This window comes from Passer montanus, unplaced genomic scaffold, assembly GCF_014805655.1.
Source record: "Passer montanus isolate IOZ18808 unplaced genomic scaffold, ASM1480565v1 scaffold106, whole genome shotgun sequence".
Taxonomy (NCBI): Eukaryota; Metazoa; Chordata; class Aves; order Passeriformes; family Passeridae; genus Passer; species Passer montanus.
In genome coordinates, this window is record NW_024357170.1 from 539,844 (window position 1) to 565,314 (window position 25,471).

A 25,471-nucleotide genomic window follows, 5' to 3' on the forward strand; every position below is an offset into this window, starting at 1 on the left:
TGTGGCATCTCTGACTGTAAACCATCCTGTAGTGTACTTAGCAAGATGCAAAATACATTCCAATACGCTGCAGTACTATTCCTGATTTTATTGTGAAACATTCATAGATTTAAGACAGATTAAGAACTTCTGTATCACTGTAACAAAAAGAGCACCAGTTTTGAGGGAGGACACAGAATTGCAGTACTTAGTGGAATGGTCATTGCACACTCAACTGTATTTTATACCCAGATAACCAAGCGGGCGATTCCATTAAGGAAGAGACCTTTCCCTTCCAATCAAACAGGATAGCCTTTCAGGAGTTACATCCTACTGTGCTAGTGCTACACACTCAGCAGTGCTAATTTCATGCTTCTAATTTTGTTGAAAATAAAACTAAATTGTAACAAATCCCTGATGCAAGATACTTTGAGCACCTGCAGGAAAACATCCATGTAAACAGCAATACATGATACAGTACACTTTAAATAACAGACAAGACAAGTCCTATACCTTTCTGACAATATGTGGAACAGCTTTATGCTGCAGCTAATAAACACAGTCAGAATTATAATGCACACTCACTCAATCGAAGATTCTCAGAATTAAGCCACATAATTTGGGAAGAAACTGTAAACATCATGCCTGCCTCACAACATGTTGACAGTGTGTGATCTCTGTAAGAGGTGTTACAGCAGGATTAGAACTAACCAGTTACACACAACTGACAACTGTCACTAGCTGTGAGGAGAGGATAAATCACACTGGTACAGGAAGATGACCAGCATGGAGTGTGGAGATACTGTTTGTGTCTGTTTTCAAGTTTGTGAAGCACCAAATGTTGTAAGATCATCAAAACTTTAGTGTTTTGATCAGCTTATTGCTTTTACTTCATCTTTTCCTTACATGATAAAAGAGGGAAAGAAGATGAGAATTAGGCACCAGGATGAATTTTTTTTCTCAGTCACTAATATCGGACAAAAATGTGTATCATTTAGGCAAGTTCCTCAGAAGACAGTTATAGTTTCTATAGACAACTTCTTATTCATGGAACAGCTGTTCCCTGTATTAAACTCAACTTTAACTTTTAAGTGGAATAAAGGGAACAACCACTAAGGTACTACAGATTGAAAAGAGCTTAATGTTAAAAACTGCTAAACTGCAAATCTATTTCATCCTGTGCTAATTGTACATGATGAATAACATAGCTGTATATGACTTTTAAGAGAATGCAGTCTTTCAATTCTCTGTCTTATTCAAAGGTGTTATCTCCTGCCAAAGGTCAGGTGAAGGGACTAACTTCATGGAAATGATGGAGTTTAAATACCACAAAATTCAAGAACTACCACTGCTCTTTGTTTTTGCCTTTTTTTAAAAGCAATTCCAGTTCCTTACATTGTAATTTAAGGGGGAAAGAGATGGAGTGGTAGAGAAACCTTATCCTAAGAGAGCTCAGGTAGGATATTTAGGCCCTGTCCTGTGTGACACAAGTTTTCCTCCCCAGTGTTGTGACTTGAGATGATGTCTTCACTCCCTTCATCCTCAATTATGGTACACTCACTGAAGAGACAGAGCTGTCTTGTCCCACCCAGAAGATAGCACCCATAGCTGCAGAACACAACTTTCTACACTTTTTAAGATGGTAAAAGGCAGGATTAAAAAGCACCATTTCCTTAACTGTGCATAATTAAAAACACCGCTTCACATAAGGTAAGGGTACATTTTCCATTTCCCTCCCTGGATATAAAAGTATTAAGAGATATCCATATATTGAGGGATCAGTAAAAAGTATACTGCTGCTGTTCCTACCATGTTACCATTTATGGAATAAAATTAACATCCCAAAGAAATCTTCACAAATGAGAAAGCAATTTGTTAAAACTGCAAGACGTGGTATACATTAAATATAAAACCCATATACAAAAAAGGGCTAACTTTTTTTTTAAAAAGTTTGGACAGTTCCTTAAAATTTTCTAGTTCATTGATTTCAGCCTACCACACACTAACTTTGGACTATAATAAAATAACTAGGGGAGATAAAATACTATTCAGATGCTTCAGTTGGAGAACTGAGGTACCAATCTTGATCACTGCATTAAAACTGCAGCATGTGTGCATAGCTGAGAAGGAACAGCTCCTACATGCTGCTTCCCTCCTCTTCCCGTGTCATGCCAGCATTGAACTCTGGAATCTGGTCTGCAAAGGACTGTGTCATCCACTGTCCATTAGGAACCTCGCTGAAGGACGACCCTTCGCAGTACTGTGGATTGCTTTCTGCTGAACAAACAAAAATCACACAATTTTTAAAGGCAGTTGACACCAGGGGCTCTTTGTTCCCCAGCAATGGCTGCAGACTGAATGCCCCAAGCACTTACCAGTTCCATTTGAAGACAAGCTGCACTGGTCCGTGCCATACGGTGCACGGTCACAGTAAGCTCCTCCATACGCTGCTTCGTAGCCTGGGTCATACTTTTCTTCTTTGACAGCCATCTTTTTAGCATCCTCTGCACAAACAGAACAGCTCAAGCATTAATATTTAGAATAAAAATTATCAAAGAGCACTTCTATCAGAAAACATTTGAAAAACTGCCACAAATTCCACAAGATTCTACCTGCTCCCCTTAAAAAATGTAGCCTGTACTAAAGAGAATGGAATCTGTAATTCTATACCACACACTTTAGCGAATCACATCTCCCCATTAAAAAATTCTTTCTTTCTGCTTGGGAAACTGCTAGTATTGTAAACTACATTACATTTTAATGAAGTGTGAACAAAATAACAACAATACCTTGTGCAAGCTGCAAGTCAAATGTGTACTGCACCTCCTGGACCTCCGTGTTGGGTGCAATGCCTTTCAGTTGATCCCTTAAGTCTTTCAGCTTAATGTAATAATGAACTTTATCTTGTGCCCGAGGAAACTGAGCACATCTTGCACTGGATGATGGCATAACATAGCAGAGCTTGAGACAAAGAGCAAGAAAAACAGCATTACTGATCCCCAAGCTATGAGTTAATACTTAGTGCATTCAGAACAACTTAAATTTTTAAACTATTTGTACAAACTTCAACTAATGCTAGAGGTGGTTATGGAAGGGGCTAAAATGAGTTTCCACTTTTCTTGGTCAGCCATCTGCCTTGCCCTGAAGACAGGGCTGATTACCAGCTGCTAAGCGAGCACAATTTTCACGAGTTATTTATGTGCTGCAGGAGAAGCAGTACCCATGTGTGTTACAAGAGAACAGAGCACACTCCAGAACTCCCTGAACAAGCAGAGCTCTGAGCCATAGAGGTGTATGGGATAGCATGCAAAGGTCCCAAACCAGTGAGGGAGGCAGCACAGCTTAACTAGCCTGGCTTATTGGCCAAGTGCATCTGCATGATGTATGACAGGCTGTGAAATTTTTAGTGTTGTTGGAGCCAGCTTCAGTGTTTCTTTCTATCTCTGCCAACAGCCCTAACTAAAGACATCAAGTTAGTACAAGAAAAACAAATTGTATTCAATACTTCTATTACCATGCAGTCTTTATGAACAAGTACCAGTAAAGGGGATTACTTTTCTTACAAATACATCTACTGCAGAAGTCCTTAAGAGCTACCTAAGGAGCAAATACTTTATCCAATGATTCTTCAGGCTCTAATGGCAGCACTTCCACCTTTAGAGAGGCAGCTGAAACTTGCAGCACTAGTAATTGAGGATAGAAATAAGAAGAAAAAACAATCCAAACTTTTGAACTGACAAGATAATGAAGCTTTAGAATAAGCTACCTTGGCAAGCAGTGTAATTGCCTTTGCTTTAGCTTGTTTATAAGAACACATTAAACAATCCAATTATTAATGATACATAGCTGGTCTCTTGAGATATTTTCCAGCACTGAAGTTCTATGACTAATGCACTCTTCATCAAATTGCTTGTTTTATCTTAAGCATCCAATTTAACTTCAAACTGCAGATCAGCTTAAGAAGATCCAGTCTGATGGAAGCACTTGGGCATGCCCAGATCTAGCAATGCTGAAGGGTTGCATGCAGTAACACAAGGATGGACTTGCTGTTCTTTCTCCCCCACTGTGGCACTGCATGGTCATGCTCAATATCAAAATCCAGTAATGCAAATACCCAGGGAAATGGACACAGGGGATCAGATGAAAATTATCATAAAAGCAAGCACGTGTTACTTGTATTTTATGCAGTCCTCAGAGAATGCACCAACCTACTAACCATAACATACCATTTCTCAAAAGAAGTCTGCAAGTCTGAAGAAGCTGCATTAAAGATGTGTCCAAAAACTGCACTACTCCCCTTTCTCTACCTAAGTAAAAATCTTTCACACCTCTTGCACTCAGGTCAAACTGGTGTTATCCTAAGTGGGTGCAAAGCCTGAGATTTAATTCGTTTTTATATAACCAAAATGAAGTGCCTCAGTTTTGTTTCTCAGTCTCAATACTTACAGTTTCTGTATCTGGCACTTTGTGTGGCTGCAGCCCAAATTCCAAGTTCTTAACTTTAATTCCAAAAACTTCTTTACTAAAAATTTCATAAATACCTAAAATGAAAATATAGGGTAAGTGGAAAAAAAAAGAAGCTACTCGCAGAAAAAAGTCATTTAAAAGTAAAAGTTCTCACATTTTCCATTAAAAGCTGCTATACGAGGTTTATACTTCTGTAGCTTCTGCATCAGAATTCGCCCTCCTTCCCGAAACTCTTTGCTAAAAGACAAAATACTCAAAATTATAATCACAACTATTAATTCATTAACAAGCCTGATATTTCCTTTTATTGTCTTACCTGGAGAGGTCTTTGCTTCCAGGTGTTGTCCTTTCAACCATGTTTGTAAATCCAATCCCATATTTATGTGGCAAGGTATGGTCATCCATGTGGTTCAGCTGCTCATTACTTAGACCAGACATGAACAGACACTTCCCTGTGATATAGGAAGACAGATATGCATTTACCTTTTCCCAAGGAAAAGAAAACAGAACCAAAAAATTCTACTCAACTACTGCAGTACTGGAATGCTAAAGGAATAATCTATTTTAACAAAGTATCAGTTAATTTGGGAAGACTACTGCCCTATCCAGAAAGTTTTAAAATAGCCAATATTACTTTACCTCCTCCAAGAGGGCAGAAAGGCCCTAGTGAACAGGAATTCCTTATCATTATCCTGCAAACCAGTCTTTTATTCTAGAAGCTCAATACAGAGCTTTAGATTTTGTGAGACATTTAAGCAGTGATCAATATGGATTGGGGGGGAAAATGTAGCAAATACAACATGTCAGCTTTCTTTGACAATCTTGCCATTGCTTCTCCTTTCACTGGGCCTCTCTGATGGAACCCACTGTCTTGAACTCATATTTAGCATATGAAAACCCCTCTCTGAAGAAAAAAAATCCAAAAAACAACAAACCAAAACCCAGGAGAAAAACAAAAACCAAACTAGTTTAATTAAAATGCCACAAGTTCTAACAAAGTTCTACAAATGCTAAAAGAAGAAAGAAAAACAAAAACATACAAAAATGGTTTCCAGGTCCTGGGTAATGATGTCCTTTGTAAGCTGCCATCAGGCCAGGATTTATGCCAATCTACAAAGATACCAGTCCATTTTAACAATGACAACATGGCTTGCTAATCAAGAATTTATTCAAGTTACAGTAACGATGCTTACTCAATTCTCTCTAAGTTACTGTTAATAAATAAAAATGCATTAATGGCACCTTCCATTATTATTTTAAAACCTGACAATTTTGCAGCAGTGCCTCATTTAGATGTGCAAGGTCAAAAGAGCAGCTTAGAGGGTGCAGAGCTTCCAGGAAATAAAGCACTTAGTTATGGGCTCTCATGAATCTGTACTAAATATGAGCCTTAGATTTCTCAGAAATTAGGACTAAGTTACTATGGCTTTAACAGAAAATGCAAAGCAGCTCTACACACAGGAAACAGTTTATGTACTTTATCTTGCAAGATCTTGCCATATAAGCAATATAGATGAGTGAGCAGAAAGAATATAAATCATAACAAGTAAATACAAGACTTCTCTACCTAATCTTGAAACTGAATTACTCACTATCACAATGTCCAGATCAAAGGTCAAAATATCAGGCAAAGTCTTGGTCAGAAGTTCAGCTTCAGATACACCATTAAAACGGTCCACTTTTCTTTTGACTTTAAAAGTATCTGTGATCTTTTCTTGTTTGCCTTTTGACTTGGCTGGTTTTTCTTTTTTAGCAGCAGGCTTTTTGGGTTGCTTTGGCTCAGTTGCTTTGGCTTTTCTTTTCCTTCCCCCTTTTTTAACTTCTGAAACACACAACAAATATTCTTTTTGTGAATTTCCCATGTTGCATTGTGGATATTCAAATAGACTCAGCTAAATGTATGGACACAGAGAGAAATCAAAGAGGTAAATTTACCTTCAAAATTCATTAATTTAAGCAACACACCTGAGGCTTCCTCATCTTCTGGCTCTTAAAAGTTTAGAGATTCAGGCAGCACAGGCACTGGCCATGACATGACCACCCAGAGATTGCTCTCTCTCTCTATGTTCATTAATAATGTTGAGCTGTAGAACACTGTCACTTTCCAACAGTTAGTATTTTTTTAAATAAGCCACACTAAACATAACATTTCTTAGTAACCAATTCCCTACCTGTGATTAGTACAAAAACTAAGCAACCATTCAAACAAAAATATTTCAAATAAATTATACCATACTTCTCTTGCAGAAAGTTAAAAAAATAGGTATTTTGAAGCCAGAATCTTAAATAAACCTTCTCTAACACAATGTTAAAACCCATGACTTCAGCTAAAATAATGCATCTACCTACTGAAAAAAACCCTGGTTTTCTTGGAACAAGATAATTATGTGAGACTGAATAATGTGCATACATGAGTTTACTTTCTGTCTTTTTAATTGTCTGGTAGAACACGTTTCTTAAAGAATACAATTAATCAATACTTCTGCAGTGAGCATCAAGAAGAGGAAATCCAATAGGTCCAAGGAAGCAGTTTAAGAGCAATATTATTTTTTCCCAATCAATCACTCTCACTTCAGCTCACTTGCACAGCCCAGCCAAGCTACCTTTTGGAGGCTCCTGAGCAATGTTTGGCTCTGGAATGCCCTCTAGAGTCGGCTGCTCAGTCATCATTTCTGTGCTGGGCGCTGCAGTCATCATCTGATGGAAGGGAAACGAGTAAAACGCTTGAGCTTGCTGAAGATATGCGTAGTATCTTAGAGACGGAGAAAGACAGAAATACTTCATCAAAAATTTAGAAACTTACTGATGTACCAAACAGAATGTAAACATCAAACTTTATCAAGGCTGGCATGTACTGCACTTACATTCTCTGATGACACTATTAACAATATTAACAAGGCACTAAATTATCCACAACATCAAAGCAGTCTGGCTGCTTACCTTGTATCAGTTAACCCCAACATTAACAGCACAGCTCTCTTGTGATTGCTATGATGTGGAATTAACACAGCATTTATAAGGGAAGAGTAAAGCTTTTATATATTTTTTTTTTGGTAAAATCACTGTAGCACACATTTCCAAAGCAAACTATCTATCAAACAGATCACAATTTATAACGCATGTTGAGCTAAAGCTCTCTGAGCTTCCTCAAGTTCCCTAAATTTTAGATCTTTTTTATGTGGTGTCAGTTGCTTGATCTGGTAACATACAGAACGGATGAATCATTCAGGGCTGTAAAGCATTAAGAATACACCCAGCATTTGTTACTGTGCAGATTATTAAACAGCTTTAACAAGCTGTGTGGCAGATGTTGTCCTGCTATCGCACACTGGATCCCAACGCAAGTATTGCACTTATTCCACAAGGCAGTGTTCACACATACACAGATCCTATGCATAAAGACAGTTCTCTCCCTCCACACATTTATTAGTCATATACAACACTCATACCCATTTCTACTTTATTTTGTCACTCCTTTCTACCTACACAGCAACCTTCTTGTCCATAGCTTCTACTGCCTCACACATACATAGCAAGGACTTGGTGAACAGTAGATTTTCAGGAAATAATTTTATCATCTCAGATATATAATTAAAAACACCAAATAATTTTTAGATAGAGATATTTGTCCAAGAAGGCCAATGGCATCCTGTATTAGCAATAATGTGGCCAGCAGGACCAGGGCAGGGATTTTCCTCCTGGACTTGGCACTGCTGAGGCCACATCTTGAGCCCTGTGTTCAGTTTTGGGCCTTTCACTACAGGAAGGTGCTGGAGCATATCCAGAGAAGGGCAACAGGTCTGGGGAAAGGTCTGGAGCAGCTGAGGGAGCTGGGGGTGTTTACCCTGAAGAAAAGGAAGTTCAGGGGTGACCTTATCACTCTCCACCTAAAAAGAGACTGAAGCTGGGTTAGGCTCAAGCAACAAGTGACAAGACAAGGGGAACAGACCTCATGTTGTGCCAGGGGAGGTTTAGATTGGATATTAGGATAAATTTCCTCACAGAAAGGCTTGTTAACTATTGGAATGGGCTGCCCAGGGAACTGCCCAAGTCACCACCCTGGAGGTGTTTAAAAGATGTTGTAGATGTGTAAATTTGTGGACAGGGTTTAGCGGTGGGCTTGGCAGTGCTGGGTTAATGGCTGGATTCAGTGATCTTAGAGGTCTTATCCAACTTAAATGATTCTGATTTTGAATTTCTCAAAAGAAGCAACCATTCCCTTCTACACACAGGGTTTCTAAGAAACCCACAGTCTTGTGATCAAGACACGAATTTTAACCCAGGTATCTATCCTGAAACAAGGAGAACAAATATGAACACACGTCTGTCAGATTCCCAGGGAAGCTGCCTAACAAAGCTATAGGATATTTTCTGTGTACAGGGAATACTTCAAACCCTCTCCAAGAAGAGTTCCATTTTACATCAAATACTTGTGCAGTTAATGAACAAACAAAACTGATTTTCAGATTTGCACATATTTTAGGGCATATTTCTTGCGTGGGTTCAGAACTATTTTTTGCATTGACGTATATATATTACAGAACATTTAAATAAGCACTTTCAGTATCACGATGAAAAGGTAGTGATTTGTTCCTCTCCCCTCCCTTCAGTTCATTATTTTTTCCTCTCCCCGCCCCCCCTTTCCGTTCATGCTAAAAACAAAGAAAAAAAAAAGAAAAAGGTAAAGAAAAATGTATGCTCACTGCAACAAAACCAGGTATTAAATAATTCTCAAATGCCCCTCGGGGCAGAGAGACACGATCGCGCCCCACGCCGCCCAGGGCCAGCGCGCTCTCCCAGCCGCGGGCCCGGAGCCTCGGAGCCCCGGGAGCGCCTTCCCTCCCTCTTTGTGCCCAGGGGAGGGGGAGGGAGGCGGCCGCCACAGCGCGGCCCCGGCTTCCCGTGGGATGCGGGGAAGGAGGAGAAGGACAAGGGGCGATCCCGAGCGCGGCGGGGGCGCCGCCGGTACCTGCCCAGCTCGGGGCCCTCCATGCCGGGCGCTCCCGTCGCTCCCGCCGCGGGTCTCGCCGCCGGCCGCCCCGCGAGCCCCCGGCCCACCCGCTCACGTGACCGCGCCGGCCAATGGGGGCGCAGGGCGGGGCGGGGGCCGTGAGGGGGCGGCGGGGCCGGGCCGCGGGCGCTGTGTCGCGACTCACCCCGCCGGCCGCGGTGCTCCTGCTGAGGGCGGCCTCCGCACCCGCTTCCCTCTTCCCTGTTCCCTTCCCCCTCCCGGCGGCGGGGATGACGCATGTCCGGCGCGGTCCGTGCCCAGGGCCCGCCCCGGCAGCCATGCCCGCCGGCGCGCCGTGGCCCACCTACCTGCGGGCGCTGGCGGCCAGCATGCTGGCCATGTTCGCGGGGGCCGAGGTCGTGCACAGGTACTACAGGCCTGACCTTGTAAGTGCTCGGAGGGTCCCGGTCGCTGGTAGCGTGTGTGCGGGAGGGAGGGTCTGCCGCAGCGGCCGTGCCTCGGAGACGTCTCTGGCCTGGCGGGGGACAGAGATCAGCCTCTGCAGAGGCCAGGCCAGGCCAGGCCGCCAGTCCTTCACTGTGTGCCATTCTAGGCTCCTCAGTACCGGAAATACCATGGGCTGCTGGAGCGGGTCCCGTGAAGGGTCACGAAGATGGTGCAGGGTCTGCAGCGTCTCTTTGGAGAGACGACTGAGAGGGGCTCTTATTAATGCTTATAAATACCTCAGAGGTGGGTGCCAAGAGGGTGGTGCCAGGCTGTTTTCAGTGGTGACTAGCAGCAGGATGAGGAGCAAAGGCCATACACTAAACCATAAGGAGTTCCACCTCAGTATGAAGAAGAACTTTCCATTGAAGGTGGCAGAGTGCTGGAACAGCCTGGCCACGGAGGTCATGGAGTCTCCCTCCCTGGACACATTCCAACCCGCCTGAGCGCATTTGTGTGTGATATGCTCTAGGTGACCCTCCTTGAAAGGGGGCTTGGACTGGATGATCTCCAGAGGATGATCTTCCAGCTCTAACAGTGCTGTGATTCTGTGACTCCTCGTTGGAGTCACCTCCACTGTGAACGTGGTATCGTGTCCAGAAGGGGTCTCTGCTGTGGAAGCTGGGTTTTGAAAACAATGTGCAAAAGTGGCAAGAAGGGGCTGTACTAGATTTAAATAGACTTTATTTCCTCCAGTATGGAAATGAAGGTGACCAAAAGTTAACATTAGAAATTATGACAGACAAGGATGTCAAAATTGCAGTCACAGAACTAAACTCCAAATGAGACCTTCCACTAGGGATAGTAATGGTTTGGTTAAACCTCCTGGGGGTCTGACTTGAAAGCTTTCTCTCATCCTTCTGCTCACGTATTTTTCTTGGGTTTTTTAATTCTCTGGGCTACTTTCAAATGGGAAATAAGTTTAAAAAAATTACCATGCTTGAGCTGTCAGCTCAAAATTTAAGCAGTGATGCTGCAGTCATTGATAAATACATTAGAATGTATGTGTTTTGGTAGTCTCTACTGTAGCCTTCATTACTGGCAAATTGACATATTTATTCAGAGTGATCAAATTATCTCTATCTCTTCAGTAGTATGAGTTTTGAGGAGGTGCAGTTCTTGAAATGTCATGTTATCTGGTACCTTTTAAAAATTTTATCTCCAGTTTCAGTGCCTTATTTCTAACTCAGGAAAGTAGAAGCAGTGAAACATTTTCTTCTGTCACCAAGAGTATGTGTGGAAACTTCAGCTGTGCCAAAACATTATTACCAAACTCTCTTTAGTGGCAAAAATAAGGTTTGCTCCTTCAAAACAAATGGTCTGTTCTTCCTTTCATCTTGGGGTTTGTTTTTTTTTTAAAATTGCATTTTGCTACTATAAAATAAGTCAAGTTAAAAAAAGGTAATAATTCTTAAGGTGTTTTGCATGTAGGAATTATATTCTGCTCAGAAAGAGGGCAGAAAAATCACAGTTTAGCTGTCATGCTCTTCCAGAGTAAGCTGATTTACTGTTTTGGGAGTTTAGTTTTTTCTCTGTCACAACACTGATGTCTTTCTCTGTTTTTAATAGAGCATACCTGAAGTACCTCCTAAGCCTGGAGAACTGAGAACTGAACTGTTGGGTCTAAAAGAAAGATCAAGCGAAGTTCAGACTTCACAACAGTGACCAGAGTTTATTTTTGTTACAAAAACTAGAACTGATAAAATATTTATCCAATTGTTTAAGTTGCAGAAATACATATGTGAAATACTGTGCTGCTCTAATGTGTCTTTGCTTTCCTTTGAGCAGAGTTGCAGGCAGCATTAAAAATAAACATACAGTGAATGCTGTTGGTAAAAGTCCCATCAGTTGTGTGCCAAAATGCTTGTGAGGTCGTAAGTCTGGATTACATTTTAGGTATCCTACAGAATAAGGCGTCAAACCATGACACAGATGTATCACTGACAGGAAACCTGCTTTGGTCCACTCCAAGGTTGGAATCTTACAGCTTGGCCATCTCAGTTAAAATGGGGCAAATATGTACAGATCACACTGAAGTCAGATTTGTTTGTGCTCCATTTGGGCATCTTCATCTGTCCATGGCTGCTTTTGATAGCTGTAAATACGCAAAAACTCTGAAACAAAGTGCAGGTTTACCTTTCAGTCTGGAAATAGAATCACCACAACACCCTCGCACCAGGAACTTGAAGATTCAGTCACCATCCTGTGAAGCTGGCTCAACAACCCAGTTTTGAAGGTACACTATAGAGCTTGGGAAGGTTGGGATTGTTTTACTTGAGAAAGGTGCCAGGACAAAGCACAGGCTTCATCCTCAGTTGTCACTTAAGTTTAACTTGTAAAAACACAGTCTGACACATTACCTAGTAAGGAAACAAAAAGCTCCCTAATTCCTACTGCCAAAGTACTTGGAAGTCTTGTAAAAGCAGAAGAATCCAGAAATGACCACAGAAAGTGCTACATTTACATCAGTTCTGGCTATGAAGCTATTTTATTTACACCTATGTAAATTTTATTTACACCTATGTAAATAAAGTTTATTTAAGCTGGGGTGGTTTTCCTAGGAGGAAAGGTTTATTATGGTTCTTATGCATGTGTATGTGTCTGCTCTCACCAAATTTTACAACTGTTGGTGGGATGAGCTCTCCTGCTCGTGTACCCATGTGTGCACTTTGTGTATAACTGGATCACATCCTCTCTCTCAGGCATCTTTATTAATGACAGCAGGCAGTGACAGAGAGGCTCTGGTGAAACACAGATGTTAAGCCCAAACAAAACCTATCAATGAAAAAATCTTAATAGATCAACTTATGGTGAGAAGTCTTTTTCCTTTACTGCACCTAAACAAAGCTGAGATTGGCAACCTTCTACTTCAGCAGAAGATAAAGTTTATTGAAGAGAAAATGGGACAGTTCAGCAGTATTTTGTTTCTGTTCTAACTGGGGCATGAACAGCAGTTTTTTGATGATCTCTTTAATAAGCCAGCATTCGCCAGCCCTTGCACTGTTACTCACACTTTGTCAGATTATCACCTCTTATGTTGTTGATTTCTGACATGTAAGATGCATTTCTCTGTTACTTTCAAAAGGTTTTTCAGATCTAAAGGCTGCAGGGGGAAGCTTCTACTAATTAGGCTTAGACTTCTAAGTGTATCCTGCTGCTACTAGAAGCTGAGCAGGGAGCAGGGAGCTCTGCCTTTTCTAGCACTGAGGGAAATGTCCTCAATAGTGCCCATCTAGGAACAGCAAAGCTGACAGTGCACCAAGTTTTAACAGCAGAGGTGACAGCACCAGAATCAGCATAACTGCAGCACTGAAAGAAACAGTGCTGACTGAGAGACACTTCCACTACTGCCACCATTTTGCTTCAGAGCTGACAAAGAAGAAAGAAGGGAAACTTACAAGTGCATTTTGTGCTTACTAATAGCAAACACTTGTCACAGCAGGGTGTAGAGAAAGCCACTGGACCACAGCTATGTTGCACATGATACTCTCAGCTGAAGTATATGAAGAGGCAGAAAGCATAACTCAAGTATGCTCTTTATTATTTCTGAAATTTAATCAGTTTTGTCACCCTCAAACCAACCAAAGCAATGGGGGCTTCAGCTATACAACAGAACTAGATTTGCTGAAATCTGCAAGTAACTTACGGGCTAAGAATATTGGAGGAGGCCACCCTTCCCCTTTAATTTGTTAGGTAAACAATCAAACTTCTGAAAATATAGGAGGTGGGAGCAGCCTTTGTTACTCAGAGGTCAGAGAAGAGGTGTGGGTAGTAATGAGACACACAGAAATTTATCACTGAAAACAGGTGATCATTAGGAGGTTGCTTGCTACAGAGCACAAAGTAAGGGGATATGCCCTTTCTGCTCTGTTTAGTAACAGTGCCAAAGGCTGCTTCTAAAGCTGACAGTGCCAGCTGCTGAGACTTGTGTTAGACCACTCAGCCTAGGCCAGTAACAAAAGGCTCTTCTCTGGGAGATCACTGCAGTGAGCAGAAACCAGTCACTCCAGACTCCCTCAAGAACCCCCAAACTAGGCTTCCTTTCCTTGACATCACAGACTCCAATCCAACTCCAAAATCCTAACACAACAACCATACTCATATATGGCATATTTTGGGCAATATAGAAGCCTAGTAAATGGAAAGCAAGTGCTTCAGGTCATTGTTTAGTACCCTCACCTAGTAAGAAAGCTTATTTTGCTTCAGACTGCAGTAACTTGTAACTTCACAGAAGTTCTGTTAACAAAACAGAAAAGATTGGTTCTTAAGTAGAATCATGTGCAAAGCACCACTCCTCTGTCCTTCTTCCACAGGGGAAGGAAAAAAAAATAAAATCCCCCAAATACTTACTGTAAACACTTTCTACCAAGTCTATGAAGATGTGTTCAAGTGAGAAAATGTAGTGCTTCATCCACCCACTCCATAAAGCTAACATAATGAATGGAAGCTCAACATGTCTAAAACGAACCAGTGCTTCAGTAACATTAAGTAACTACAGTGCTTTGCCATAAGAGACCAAGAGCAAGAGTGAAAACATTTAGGAGTAACAGTATCAAGAATATGTGAAAAGAACTTCCAGCTTTAAAAAAGCTTGTAGAAAACAGAACTGCTGTAGCTACACAAGGCAAAGGCGGCGTTTCCAAGTGCCATGGAAGGTGGTACCAGCTCATAGGTAGTAAGACAGTTCTGGTGCTGGCTGTCAACAGTTACTGAAAGGAATTGTTCCCTCCCCTCACCCCTGTCATCTGTAAAGCTTCTGCTGCCTATCCTAAGGAAGATGGGATAGGCACAAGGGTCCAGCACAAGCTGTCAGCTTCACTTCCAATGCCATTTTTAAAGGCCCCCATCTCCTCTTTGTCAGGCTTGCCAGGAGATAACTAACTTCAAGTCTTATTTTAATTAGCAAGTTCAGTACAGCTCTCAGCTACCAGGTGTATTTGGCTAAGCAGCACAGCAGGTTTGTAAATGTAAATCCCAGCCACATACAGATGCTACAAGGAGGTGGGGCTGTGGCAGCATAGGAAGGTCCAAGGATCGCCAACAAAGAGCCTGTTTGCACAGAGGACCCGAACACACAGGACCATGCCTTCATTTCTTTCTGCCAGCCCACAAGAGGAGCTTGTTACATATAAATTTAGAGTTGGTGGTGTTTGGGATCATTTTATTTTGTACATGACAAGATTTTACACCAAGTCAGTTAAATAATACAAATTTACATTCATGAGGAATGTTTTTAGAAAAGTGAACTTAAAAAAAAAACCAGCTCCTTTACCCTTAAAACCCCATACCATCCCTCAACATTTTACAGTGGAAAAAACCAAAACAATCTAATTCACATTCCCTCTTAACCCCCCAATGCAGGACAGTAGTTGAGTGCAGTTTACAGTTCATCTTTCACATCTGTGGATTCCTGTGAAGACAAAAAAGAGAATCAGAATATTACTTTTGTAAAGTGGAAAAAGGTTATTAAAACTGCCCCAGAAGAACAGAAGTTTATATTACTGTCATTATATTGTACTGCTGTGCAAACATAACAGCAGTGGCATTAAAATTAAATAGGTATAGTACATAAATACTGTTTCTCAAATTTATTCTTACCTAATATGACATTTAACAGTAGGAAATTGCATTGCTATAAGGTATATATTTGCACTAGTCACAGGATCTCATCTTGCAGGTCTCTTCCAAAAGCAACCCAAGAAAGCAGGCCCAGCTGGGACCTCACAGCAACTTTACAAGTTACTATTATCAAGAGGCTATGTACTAGAAGAGTTCAGCATATCATCAATACATAATTAAAACTGCAGATATGAGCTAAGTGAAGGCTGACTTCACATGACAGGCGAACTGTTCAGAAGCAATGGTGCTGTCTGGAGTGTTGTTCCAAGCCTGTATTGTAAGCATTTAAAATTACACAATTACAAACAATTGTTCATGTTTTTGCCCACAAGCTGTGGAAATACCATGGATAATTGTCCTCACTAGAGGATTTGTTGCCATTTTTTTGCCACAGGGCACTGTTACCATCTCTAAAGCTTAACTCAGCTCCAGCTTTGAACATACCTCATGTCATCTTTTCACAATACAGTTTAATAATAAATTTGTACTGCAGTTTTTTCACCCTCCACGAAAAGCCTGGAACACCTCACAATAAAATCTAGTGCCATGAAAGGCAAAGTGAACTTTATTGACAGGTAGCACCCACAGATGAAGTTGCACATAAATATTGGCAAGAAAGCATCAAACTTGAGACCCTACCTTCTGTGTTTCACTGTCCTCAGCATCAGCATCCATTTCCTCTTCATCCTGCTCTGCCTCCTCAGCTGCATCTTCAGGCTCTTCAGGTTCCTCATCCACCTGTACACAAAGGTCACAAGCAATTTGCTTTACTTGCTTAGGTTGTTTAACTAGTTGTGCACTAGCAAAATACAGGCTATGGAAGTATTCACTATTCTTTCCTAACATTTGCCACCAGTTACCTGAAGGAAAAAGTAAAATCGGTTTAGCACTGCTCCACTCCAGCAAAGCAGCCAACAGAAGTTCCTGCACAGCGTTATGAGAACATGTACTCACTTAGGAATTTCGCCATTAGAGAGACAGGAGCCAAAGGCCTGTGTGCCCGGTTTACTCCTGTAGAGCCAGCACTTAATTAAGGACAGGAATATGCTTAGGAAGCATAATGAAATAGCAGAATCTCAAGAGCTACTAAGAAGAGCAAGGAAGGGAGAACATGAGTTTTAAGTACAGACCCATGGGTGAAGTGGGTGGCCCACTTAACTGCAGGAGCTGGATACATTTCATTTTATGCAAGTGAATGAAGCAGCTGCACTTTAACATGGAGCAACAGTAGGTCAATTATCAGTCCAAGTTGAAGACAAACTAACCTTGGCATCCAGGTCAATGTTTAAACTCAAACGAAGCATCCTTTCTATTCTGTCTCCATATTCCTTAGTGTCTGGCAACATATATCCTGATCTCAGAGTTGCAGTTTCAAACAATACCACTGCAAGATCTGAAACAGTTTTGTCATCTTCATTTTCCTAACATGGAAGAACACCAGAAAAAAAAAAGAGACCTGTTAAAGCAGGTTGTATGCAGCCAAGTCAGTTAACCTTTCATTACTGTTATTTATTTACCTTGACTCTCCTCAGCATGTCCTTGATCAGTGGATGCCTGGGGTTAATTTCGAATGTCTTCTTTTGGCTGGCATAATAACTGAGAAGAGAAATTACAGTACTAAGTTTCAAAGTACATACAGAACCCAATGATATCTTTAAATCTACCTACATTGGTTACAGTCACAATAACAAGTGAAACCCCCTCCTCCTTTAATACTGGTGCAAGTATAAAAAGCATTCAAGTTACTAAGTTCATCTTCTTTTGCCAACAAATGGCAGTACCAAATGCCACTGATGAGTCTTGCTCACCAGGCAGTTTTACATACTGGGCTTGAAATTAACAGTTTAAGGCTATAATGGAGACTAACTTGGTTGTAAAATGACCTTAAAAAGACCCAGGATTCATCCGAACTGGGCGGAAGCTTGTTATGAGCACACCAAGCAATTTCATGTCTGCTGCTACAGAACAGGAAGCTTACTTTGTGGATATATCCTTCCCAGTCTGGTAAGCTTGAGCCTTCATGATTCTTTCCATGTTACCAGACCATCCATACTGACTAGCCACAAGAGCACATGGAGATTGGGTTAAACGTTGAGATAGCACAGCTTTCTCTATCTGTACGGGGAAAAAAAACAAACCCAAAACACCCTAATGTTAGTTCACAGAGCTAATAGCTTATACTTACTAAATAAAGTAGCTCTGCACTTCCTGTCAATTCAAGAATCTGAAAAATGTCTAAGGTTATGTTCTAACTCATTGTCTTCCTGAATAAAGATGTTATCTGTAAAAGTTCACCCATAGAGACCGAGAAGCTACTGTCAAGTCTGTGCTCAAATAATCTGCAAGGTATGTTGTAGCAAGTACAACAAATACAAATGACATTACATATAACACAGTATTTTACCTTGTCTTTGAGAGCTTTGTCTTTCATCCAGTTTAAGAGGGGCTCAAATTCCTTTTCCAAGGCTTCCCGACTCTCTTTGGACTTTTCACTTTCTTCAAACTTAACTCCTTCTTTTGCTACATTCTGAAACCTCTTGCCATCGAACTCTGGCAAAGCCTGAATACAGTATTCATCTACAGGTTCAGTCAGATAGATCACTTCATAGCCCTTTTTCAGCAGACGCTCAACAAATGGTGAGGACTCAGCCTAGGATGAAAACATTTAAGATGTCAGTTTAACTGCATTTTTAGCAGCAGTTATGAAAACCTGTGCAACTATCTGGCAAATATTGGTACCAAAAAAACTGAACTGCAGTAGTAACATAAGCGTGGAATCTCCACATTTACAGTAAATACCCAATTCACAAAATCTATGGTACTAAAACTAGAAGCTATAATATACTGTACTCCTTCCCTCTTTTTTTCACTCTTACACACCTCCTTTCTGCTGGCACCAGCCATGAAATAGATTTTGTCTTGCTTCTCTTTCATTCTTTCCACATACTGATCCAGGCTTGTGAGGTTACTTTCATGATGTGAAGACTGGAAGCGCAGAAGTTTAGCGAGCCGGGTACGATTGGAGTGATCCTCAATAACACCAAGCTTCACATTAGTACCAAACTCTTTCCAGAATGTGTCATTGTATTTTTCCTCTGCAATTTTCTTGATCATATCAAGAGTTTTGCGAACAAGTTTCTTTCTGATCACCTAAAAAAAGCAGCAATACTAAGTTACAACAAAAAGTATTTTGAATAGCCCTCAATGCAACCTCACTTCAATACAAATTCTACTTTGTATCCCTGATCCGAAGTAGACAAGTAATCTGTAAACAGCAATAACTGAGTTTCCTTTACATTAACTTCAGAGCCATGCAACAAAACTCATCAAGCTATTAAGTCTCCTAAACCTTGCTGTGGTTGTGTGCTTACAATGAAGGAATTTAAAACCAATTAGCTTACCTTTAACAATTTATGCTGCTGAAGTGTTTCACGGGATACATTCAAAGGAAGATCATCAGAATCCACCTAATTGAGAAACAAAATTTTAAGTATATCTGGCAGTATTTGAAGCTAAAACATAAAGTAATATTTATAATACTTACAACACCCTTAACGAAGTTAAGATACTTGGGCATCATGTCATGGAAGTCATCAGTGATGAACACTCTTCGAACGTACAGCTAAATTACAAGAGCAGAGAGCACCCGAGTTACTTTAGAGGTTTTTTTTCTCTTCCACAAAACCATACCCACACACTTTTCTGTCCTACCTTAATGAAATCACTTTTTTTGGATCCATATTCATCAAACAGTCCACGTGGAGCAGAATTAGGAACAAACAAGATGGATTTGAAAGTTACTTCCCCTTCAGCAGTGAAGTGGATGTATGCCATCGGGTCATCATGTTCCTGTGAAGAGAGAACACTTGCAACTGACATGGGGAAAATACCAGTGAGTTCATACGTTTCCAATAATAACAGCAAGTTTGGCAAATAAGTGCAATTATTTTACAACTAATCCATGTAGCCATGCTTTGCTAGAGTCTGTCATGGAGACAGAAGTTTAAGTTCCAAGAGTAGAGTTACTCATGTGAAAGTAACTTTCCTAGGTAACCTTCCTGAAGACTTCCCAAGTTGTGCTGGATTTTAACAAGCCAGTCACTAAAATGTTAACAACAGGACAATAACCAATAGAGTCATCATCACACCACAGTTAAGATACTCTCGAGTAACACATTACACCGTAGGATACAAAGACAACACTTCTAGGAAACTGTCTCCCTCTTTCTTCCACCACATGCAACAAACACTACAGCCCTCAGACTAAATAAAATTTCCCTGTAACATTTAAACACATCAGTAAACTCCACATGAGCTGCAACGTAATACTTTCCAAACCTAGACTAATTAACACTTGGATGGCAGTACCTTCTCTCTGGAAAAAAGATTAATTCCTGACCGAGATGTTTGTTATACCTTCCAAGCTCTCTGCAGTTCCATCTACTGACAACAACTAATTAATTCTTCTGAAATAGCCCATCCTATAAGCACTTAGTTTGATTTACATAGCAAGAGATACTATAGCAAGCATCTTGCTTTGGAATTGAGGCCCAGAGCTTACCTTGGAAAAGGTTTTGTAAAAAGCTTTGTATTCATCTTCTTCAACTTCTTTAGATGGTCTCTGCCAGATTGGTTTTATGTCATTCATGAGCTCCCAATCCCAGACAGTCTTTTCAACCTAGGTAAATAAACACAATAGTGTTAAAAAGACTCATTCTTTACTTCAGGTCAGGCCAGTTAAAGGCACTCCACTGAAGCCAAAACAAAAAATAGCATGTAAAAACCCCAAACATGCTCTTATTTACAAACTTATGCAATGACCTGGACGTTCTCATTTTAAGTATACACACTAGTGCAACACACAGGAACAAAACTTTAGTCTACAGTGTAGTGTGTTCCATGTTCATCTAACACATTCACTAAGCACCAGCATTTCTGTTCCAATGCCACTCTGGAAAAATCTTCCCAGCACAGTATGTTAAATTTAAACTTGTCAACAGTGTCAGATTACAGAATTCCGCTACCATTTCAAGTGGTTCATGCAAGTACTTATAATTAGCTGTGACCACAGCTTCACAAGGCTACTGCCAATCATCTGCCTGACTTCCACCTAGTCAGTTTCATTTAAAACCTTCTCTCCTGCCATCTCACTTCAAAAGGATCTGCTCCTTGAAAGCACACACTACTGAAATGCACCTCTGCAAGACTACCTAGGAAAACTGCTGTCTGACATGAGTTACAGGACCCCAAGGCTAACAAAGCTTACCTTCTTAGTTTTTGGTTTCTTTTCTTCCTCCTCTTCTTCAACTGCTGCTTCATCATCTGTTTCTTCTTCTTTCTCCTTTGCTTCCTCCTCTTCAATAGGTTCTTCAACAGTTTCTGTCTAAAGAGAGAACCACAGGTGGGGATTTGAACATCTTGACTTCCTGCCAGGCATGTTGTAGCATTCTCTCAAACAGTTTAATCTTTCACAGCAGTAGCCTGATTTCTGCTATTTGCCTATAGCAAACTTTTCTACAGGTAGTATTTTTCAGTTGGTTTTTCATTAATACTTACTTTCCTTTAATACACTAGGAGATCACTACACTCAAATTCTCAATGCTTTACACATAGTGCTTATCAGAGACTGCTGGATTTTAAGTTGGTGCTACACCAAGAAAACATCACAACAGGCCTAAAATCTAAGATACTGCCCTGTTTCTTTTAGAAGGGTATCTAGCTATGGCACTGCTTGAAAACTTAACAGAGCTTCCATTTACCAAACCCAGTGGAACAAAGATCCTTATTAGTAATTAGCAGTGTTTTTTCTTTGGTAAAGTTCTTTGCGTCAGAATAAATCCAAGCTCCTCTAAAGTTTGTCATTTTAGCAACAGACCAGCATTTGGGGAAAAAAACCCAAACAAACAAAACAAACAACCTAGTAAATTAGTAGCCAAAATAGTCAGAAACAGAAAAGTTTTAGAAACTGGACAAGAAACAGCTCCATGGGAGGCCCTCAGCCTTCATGAAAGATCTGGCCATGAAGATCTTAACCAAATCTTATACTGAACAATGCTCAGTTAAAATACACCTACCTTGCTGCTCCACACATATATGGGGAAGTTTATGAACTGGGAGTATTTCTTCACTAGATTTTTAACAGTGTCCAGCTCAAGATAATCAGATGCTTCCTCCTTCAAGACAAGGCTAAAGAAAAAAAAAAAACAAAACCCACAAAACCAAACCTTTTAAAGTGCTAGACAAGTATTTGACAGTTTTATAGCAGAAAATACAATTCTTATGCCTCTGAGACTGACCAACTGAGCCAGAGCATGGTGCTAATAACCAAGAGTGAGGGTTGATCCACATATGGATGTGATCACTCACTTAAGAGTTGGACTTCATGATCCTTGTGGGTCCCAACTCAGAACAACCTGTGATTTTTGCTGCAGCCGTAGCAATTCAGATTTATGCAAGTGAGCTTTTTTATTAATTCAGCTCCAAGTATGTCGTAAATACAATTCTTACTCAACCAGTAATTGTTTTCACTGGCTGAGGCAGAACACAATATTCAAAAGTTTGAATGAAAACATCATATTGATACTTATCAGGATCTTAATGCACCCTCATGGGCTTTACTTCAAACTAGAGCACCAAGATCAACTTTTTTACACTGAGTGCCTCCTCCAGACAAACATCCTCTAAATCCAGACCAAATAAATTTACCTGCTCATGAAAGCAATGAGAATAGGACTAGCAAACCACCTCCAGTTTGAAATTTGCATCAGACCAGCCTCACTGACATATAAACAGCAACCAGATTCCAAGTAAAGCTCTACAACCCCTGTAGAAGTCTTGGCAGGCCAGAATTGTTTTGAGTGACTGAATGAGCCTTTAGGCAGCTGAACTGTCTGGAATTACTTGCTGACAGTTGTCAAGACATTCATAGTTTTGTTAGTTCACCTAACAGAACATGAACTACATTTCTTTCCGGATGCAGTCTGTATTTTGCATATTTTTATTAAAATGAATAAAACTGTATTACAAGAAGTAAATCAGTCACAAAGCTAAAGTCACTCACATATTCCAATAAGCAAAGTGTACCCACACAATCTTTTTTATTTTAAGACTGAAGAAACGTAATACTTACGTTATGGTTGTGCCACGTCCTAAGGTGTTCCCTCTTGGGTCACTGATCACAGAGAATTCGTTTGAATCTGACTCCCAAATATGCTGAGTATCATTGTTGTGTTTTGATGTGACAATAACTCTGTCTGCTACTAAGAAAGCAGAATAAAAGCCAACACCAAACTGGCCAATTAACTCAGATGTTGACTGGCTATCATCCTGCATTTCAGTCATCTTGTTTAAGAATTCACTTGTACCAGACTTTGCAATGGTACCCAGGTTTTTAACTAACTCCTCCTTTGTCATGCCAATACCCGTGTCTGTAACATGAAGCATGTTCTTCTCTTTATCACACTGAAAAAAAATAAAGACAAAAATGCAGTCTGACTTCACTGCCAATCTTCATACATGCCACAGATAAGTGGTACATAGTAGCTATTCAAACATGCCTAGCTACAGTAAACTGAATCTGCAGTAACTACAGAAATGAGGAACACCTTCCTTCAAAGTAATCCAATACTTCAGCTGCTCTTTATAAAACCAGAAATGTATCTTTACCATTAGAAGAGGACAAGCCTTTGATAGAGTAAATTGCAAGGGTCCTCAAGTGGTCTTAGTTTGTATTTGCACCAGTATTAAGCCAAAAAGAGAAATTTAATGATCCAGTGTATTTTTACATTCCTCCACCACTTCTTTATAAGGTATGTTTGCATCTAATCCTTCTTACCTTGATTTTGACTGTAAGTTCCTCATTGCCAGCAAGAGCATTTTCATCAGTTAATGATATCAACCGTATCTTATCTAAAGCATCTGATGCATTTGAAATAAGTTCCCGCAGGAAAATCTGAAATAGAAACCAGTAGTCAGGAATACCAGGGGAGGAACAGACACACATCTCTCATGTGTTTCTAATATGACAGAAGGCACTAACCTCTTTGTTTTTATACAAAGAATTGATAATTAGCTTCATCATTCTGTTCACTTCTGCTTGAAATGCAAACTTCTCAGATTTTTCTCTGATTTCTTTGATCTGGGATGCATTTAGGCCATCTAGTTGGATAGCTTCTTCCTCTCTGTTAAGACAGTGAAAAACCTATCAAGGAGTCTCATCCACCAACAGCAAAATTAATTGAATTTTATCACAAGCAGCAGCAATAATACTTAATCACCGATGCAGCACAAAATTACATGATCACACGAATCAAGTGCAAGAATGGCAATCCTCAATCACATTATCATAATCCAAAAACTTGAGTGAAAATTCACACTTGCAAGTGAGACTTTTTTAATAAAGAATTCAGGGAACAATAGTGGTAATCTTAAAGCTACTGCAATCCTCAGCATGTGGTGCACCTCACAGGGGTGAGGCATTTCATGGGCATAGAGCTATTTCATCCACAGGCACTAAACTGACAGGATTTATGACATGCACAAATAAACTCAAATTAACAGTTATCGATATTCTATAAAAACAAGTTGAACTCCTCTGAATCTAAGTTGTCAAGCTCAGAAATGTTTTATTTTCCCCAGCTGACTGGATCTCTCCTTTGAACAGCGTTCACCCCTTACTCCCGAGGCATTACTGGTACTCAAACTGACACGTCCAAAAGCAGAACGCCCCAGGTACCAACCTCTGGACAACTTCATCATCCGTTCGAGACCCTTCTCTGCTTTTGCCCAAGTCATCTTCCACGGTCCCGTCTACATCCACCTCATCGGCTCTGACCGACACTGGGAAAACAAGGAAAGCAGCGTTCTGAGCCCGATCCCCACACCACGCACTGCCCAACTTCTTCGCCTACCCCTCCCCACGCCTTCAGGCTCAGCGCTGCCCCTCGAGTCCCCCTCCCCGGGGGAGTTCAGCCCACCCGGAGGCGCGGCAGGCGGGCAGGGAGAGGCCCCCCCACCCCCGCCCGCCCGCGACGGCGCAGGAGCCGCGCGCCCCCGCCCCCCGTGAGGGCCAGGCCCGGGCAGGGCAGACGATGGCCCCAGCACCGCTCCCCCTCCCCGCGGGGCAGACCGAGGGCTCCCGCCGGAGGCCCCACCTCCCCTCGGCGGCCTCCGGCCCCCTCACCCCAGCACACAGTGGGGGAAGGCGGGTGAGGGTGGGGGGGCCTGCTGGCCGGGACACGGACACCCCTCCGCCAGAACCTTCTAGAAACCCGCAGGCGCTCACCGGCCAGGAGCAGCACACACGCCAGAGCGAGCCCCCAGACCGACTTCATGGCGGCCGCAGTGACAAGAGAAGAGCCCCCGGCGCCGCCGCCCCGCGCTCCCGAGCCCGTCCCGCGCCGCCGCCGATCCCGCTGGAGCGGCCGCGGCCCTCCCCCTCCGGCTTATCAACCCCAGGGTGGGGGGGGCCGCGCCACTCGGCCCAATAGCAGCGCACCACGCCAAACACGCAGCCAATGGAGAGCCCTGAAAGGCGGGGCCTTCAGCCGTCGCTGCCAATCGTGACTTTCCATGTGCGGTTTCCTGCGGTCGGAGCGTGGCCGGCGCCCATTGGCGGGCGGAGCGGCGCTCGGCCAATGGCGTGCGCGGGGGGGCGTGGCCAGCGCGGCCCCGCAATGAACGGTGCGCGGTGTTTAACGGCGGCACCACGTGGGGCGCGGCCGCGGGAGCGACGGAGACCGGCTCCGCGCGAAACAAGCACCGGCTCCGCCCGCTTCCGGGGACACCCGGAATGCTCATCGGGGAGACGACGTGCCATGGCAACGGGCACTTCCGGTCGTGGCGGCACTCCCGAGTGCGAGAAGAGCCGAATGTCATGATCAGAGCCATATCCGGCCGGGCCGAGCGGCGGGAGCGGAGCGCGGCCTGGGCCGCCGTAGCCGCCGGCGGGGG

At 41.9% G+C, this 25,471-nt stretch overlaps 3 protein-coding genes across 8 annotated transcripts; 1 reads left to right on the top strand and 2 right to left on the bottom strand.

Moving 5' to 3' along the window:
• Positions 1-68: 68 nt before the first annotated feature.
• TDG (thymine DNA glycosylase) lies at positions 69-9,761 on the bottom strand. Of its 6 annotated transcripts, none has more exons than XM_039721320.1 (10): positions 9,416-9,734; positions 7,050-7,198; positions 6,039-6,268; positions 5,487-5,556; positions 4,763-4,898; positions 4,601-4,683; positions 4,426-4,520; positions 2,769-2,940; positions 2,355-2,483; positions 69-2,253 (listed from the first exon to the last, which is right to left on the bottom strand). In XM_039721320.1, exons 1-10 carry the CDS (start codon positions 9,694-9,696, stop codon positions 2,117-2,119), a joined length of 1,482 nt encoding a protein of 493 aa, XP_039577254.1. In that variant the 5' UTR covers positions 9,697-9,734; the 3' UTR covers positions 69-2,116. The 6 variants fall into 6 exon arrangements, with proteins under 6 accessions (XP_039577254.1, XP_039577245.1, XP_039577290.1 ...); XM_039721311.1 differs by having other exon boundaries at positions 69-2,256; XM_039721356.1 differs by lacking the exon at positions 9,416-9,734 and adding an exon at positions 6,382-6,530 and having other exon boundaries at positions 69-2,256; positions 7,050-7,149.
• Positions 9,659-11,743, top strand: CUNH12orf73 (chromosome unknown C12orf73 homolog). The gene is made up of 2 exons (XM_039721393.1): positions 9,659-9,843; positions 11,471-11,743. Exons 1-2 carry the CDS (start codon positions 9,688-9,690, stop codon positions 11,564-11,566), a joined length of 252 nt encoding a protein of 83 aa, XP_039577327.1. The 5' UTR covers positions 9,659-9,687; the 3' UTR covers positions 11,567-11,743.
• A 3,302-nt stretch (positions 11,744-15,045) lies between these two features.
• Positions 15,046-24,962, bottom strand: HSP90B1 (heat shock protein 90 beta family member 1). Its single transcript, XM_039721299.1, has 18 exons — positions 24,804-24,962; positions 24,259-24,358; positions 23,559-23,700; positions 23,355-23,471; positions 22,650-22,981; positions 21,595-21,706; positions 20,787-20,903; positions 20,082-20,198; positions 19,232-19,369; positions 19,065-19,142; positions 18,922-18,987; positions 18,401-18,670; positions 17,925-18,170; positions 17,499-17,635; positions 17,038-17,116; positions 16,786-16,941; positions 16,160-16,258; positions 15,046-15,311 (listed from the first exon to the last, which is right to left on the bottom strand). Exons 1-18 carry the CDS (start codon positions 24,850-24,852, stop codon positions 15,282-15,284), a joined length of 2,385 nt encoding a protein of 794 aa, XP_039577233.1. The 5' UTR covers positions 24,853-24,962; the 3' UTR covers positions 15,046-15,281.
• Positions 24,963-25,471: the final 509 nt, after the last annotated feature.

What these genes read in the sequence shown, in the direction of transcription:
- CUNH12orf73 (XM_039721393.1), top strand. Translation starts at nt 9,688, where the DNA reads ATGACGCATGTCCGGCGCGGTCCGTGCCCAGGGCCCGCCCCGGCAGCC. An exon ending in GGTACTACAGGCCTGACCTT is followed by an intron (nt 9,844 to 11,470) that starts GTAAGTGCTCGG and finishes TGTTTTTAATAG; the next exon opens with AGCATACCTGAAGTACCTCC.
- TDG (XM_039721311.1), bottom strand. Translation starts at nt 9,696, where the DNA reads ATGCGTCATCCCCGCCGCCGGGAGGGGGAAGGGAACAGGGAAGAGGGA. An exon ending in TGCTCAGGAGCCTCCAAAAG is followed by an intron (nt 6,269 to 7,049) that starts GTAGCTTGGCTG and finishes TGTGTGTTTCAG; the next exon opens with AAGTTAAAAAAGGGGGAAGG. An exon ending in AAGTGCCAGATACAGAAACT is followed by an intron (nt 2,941 to 4,425) that starts GTAAGTATTGAG and finishes CTTTGTCTCAAG; the next exon opens with CTCTGCTATGTTATGCCATC.
- HSP90B1 (XM_039721299.1), bottom strand. Translation starts at nt 24,852, where the DNA reads ATGAAGTCGGTCTGGGGGCTCGCTCTGGCGTGTGTGCTGCTCCTGGCC. An exon ending in AAAAAAGTGATTTCATTAAG is followed by an intron (nt 19,143 to 19,231) that starts GTAGGACAGAAA and finishes CTTGTAATTTAG; the next exon opens with CTGTACGTTCGAAGAGTGTT. An exon ending in CTGGTGCCAGCAGAAAGGAG is followed by an intron (nt 18,171 to 18,400) that starts GTGTGTAAGAGT and finishes TTTTCATCCTAG; the next exon opens with GCTGAGTCCTCACCATTTGT.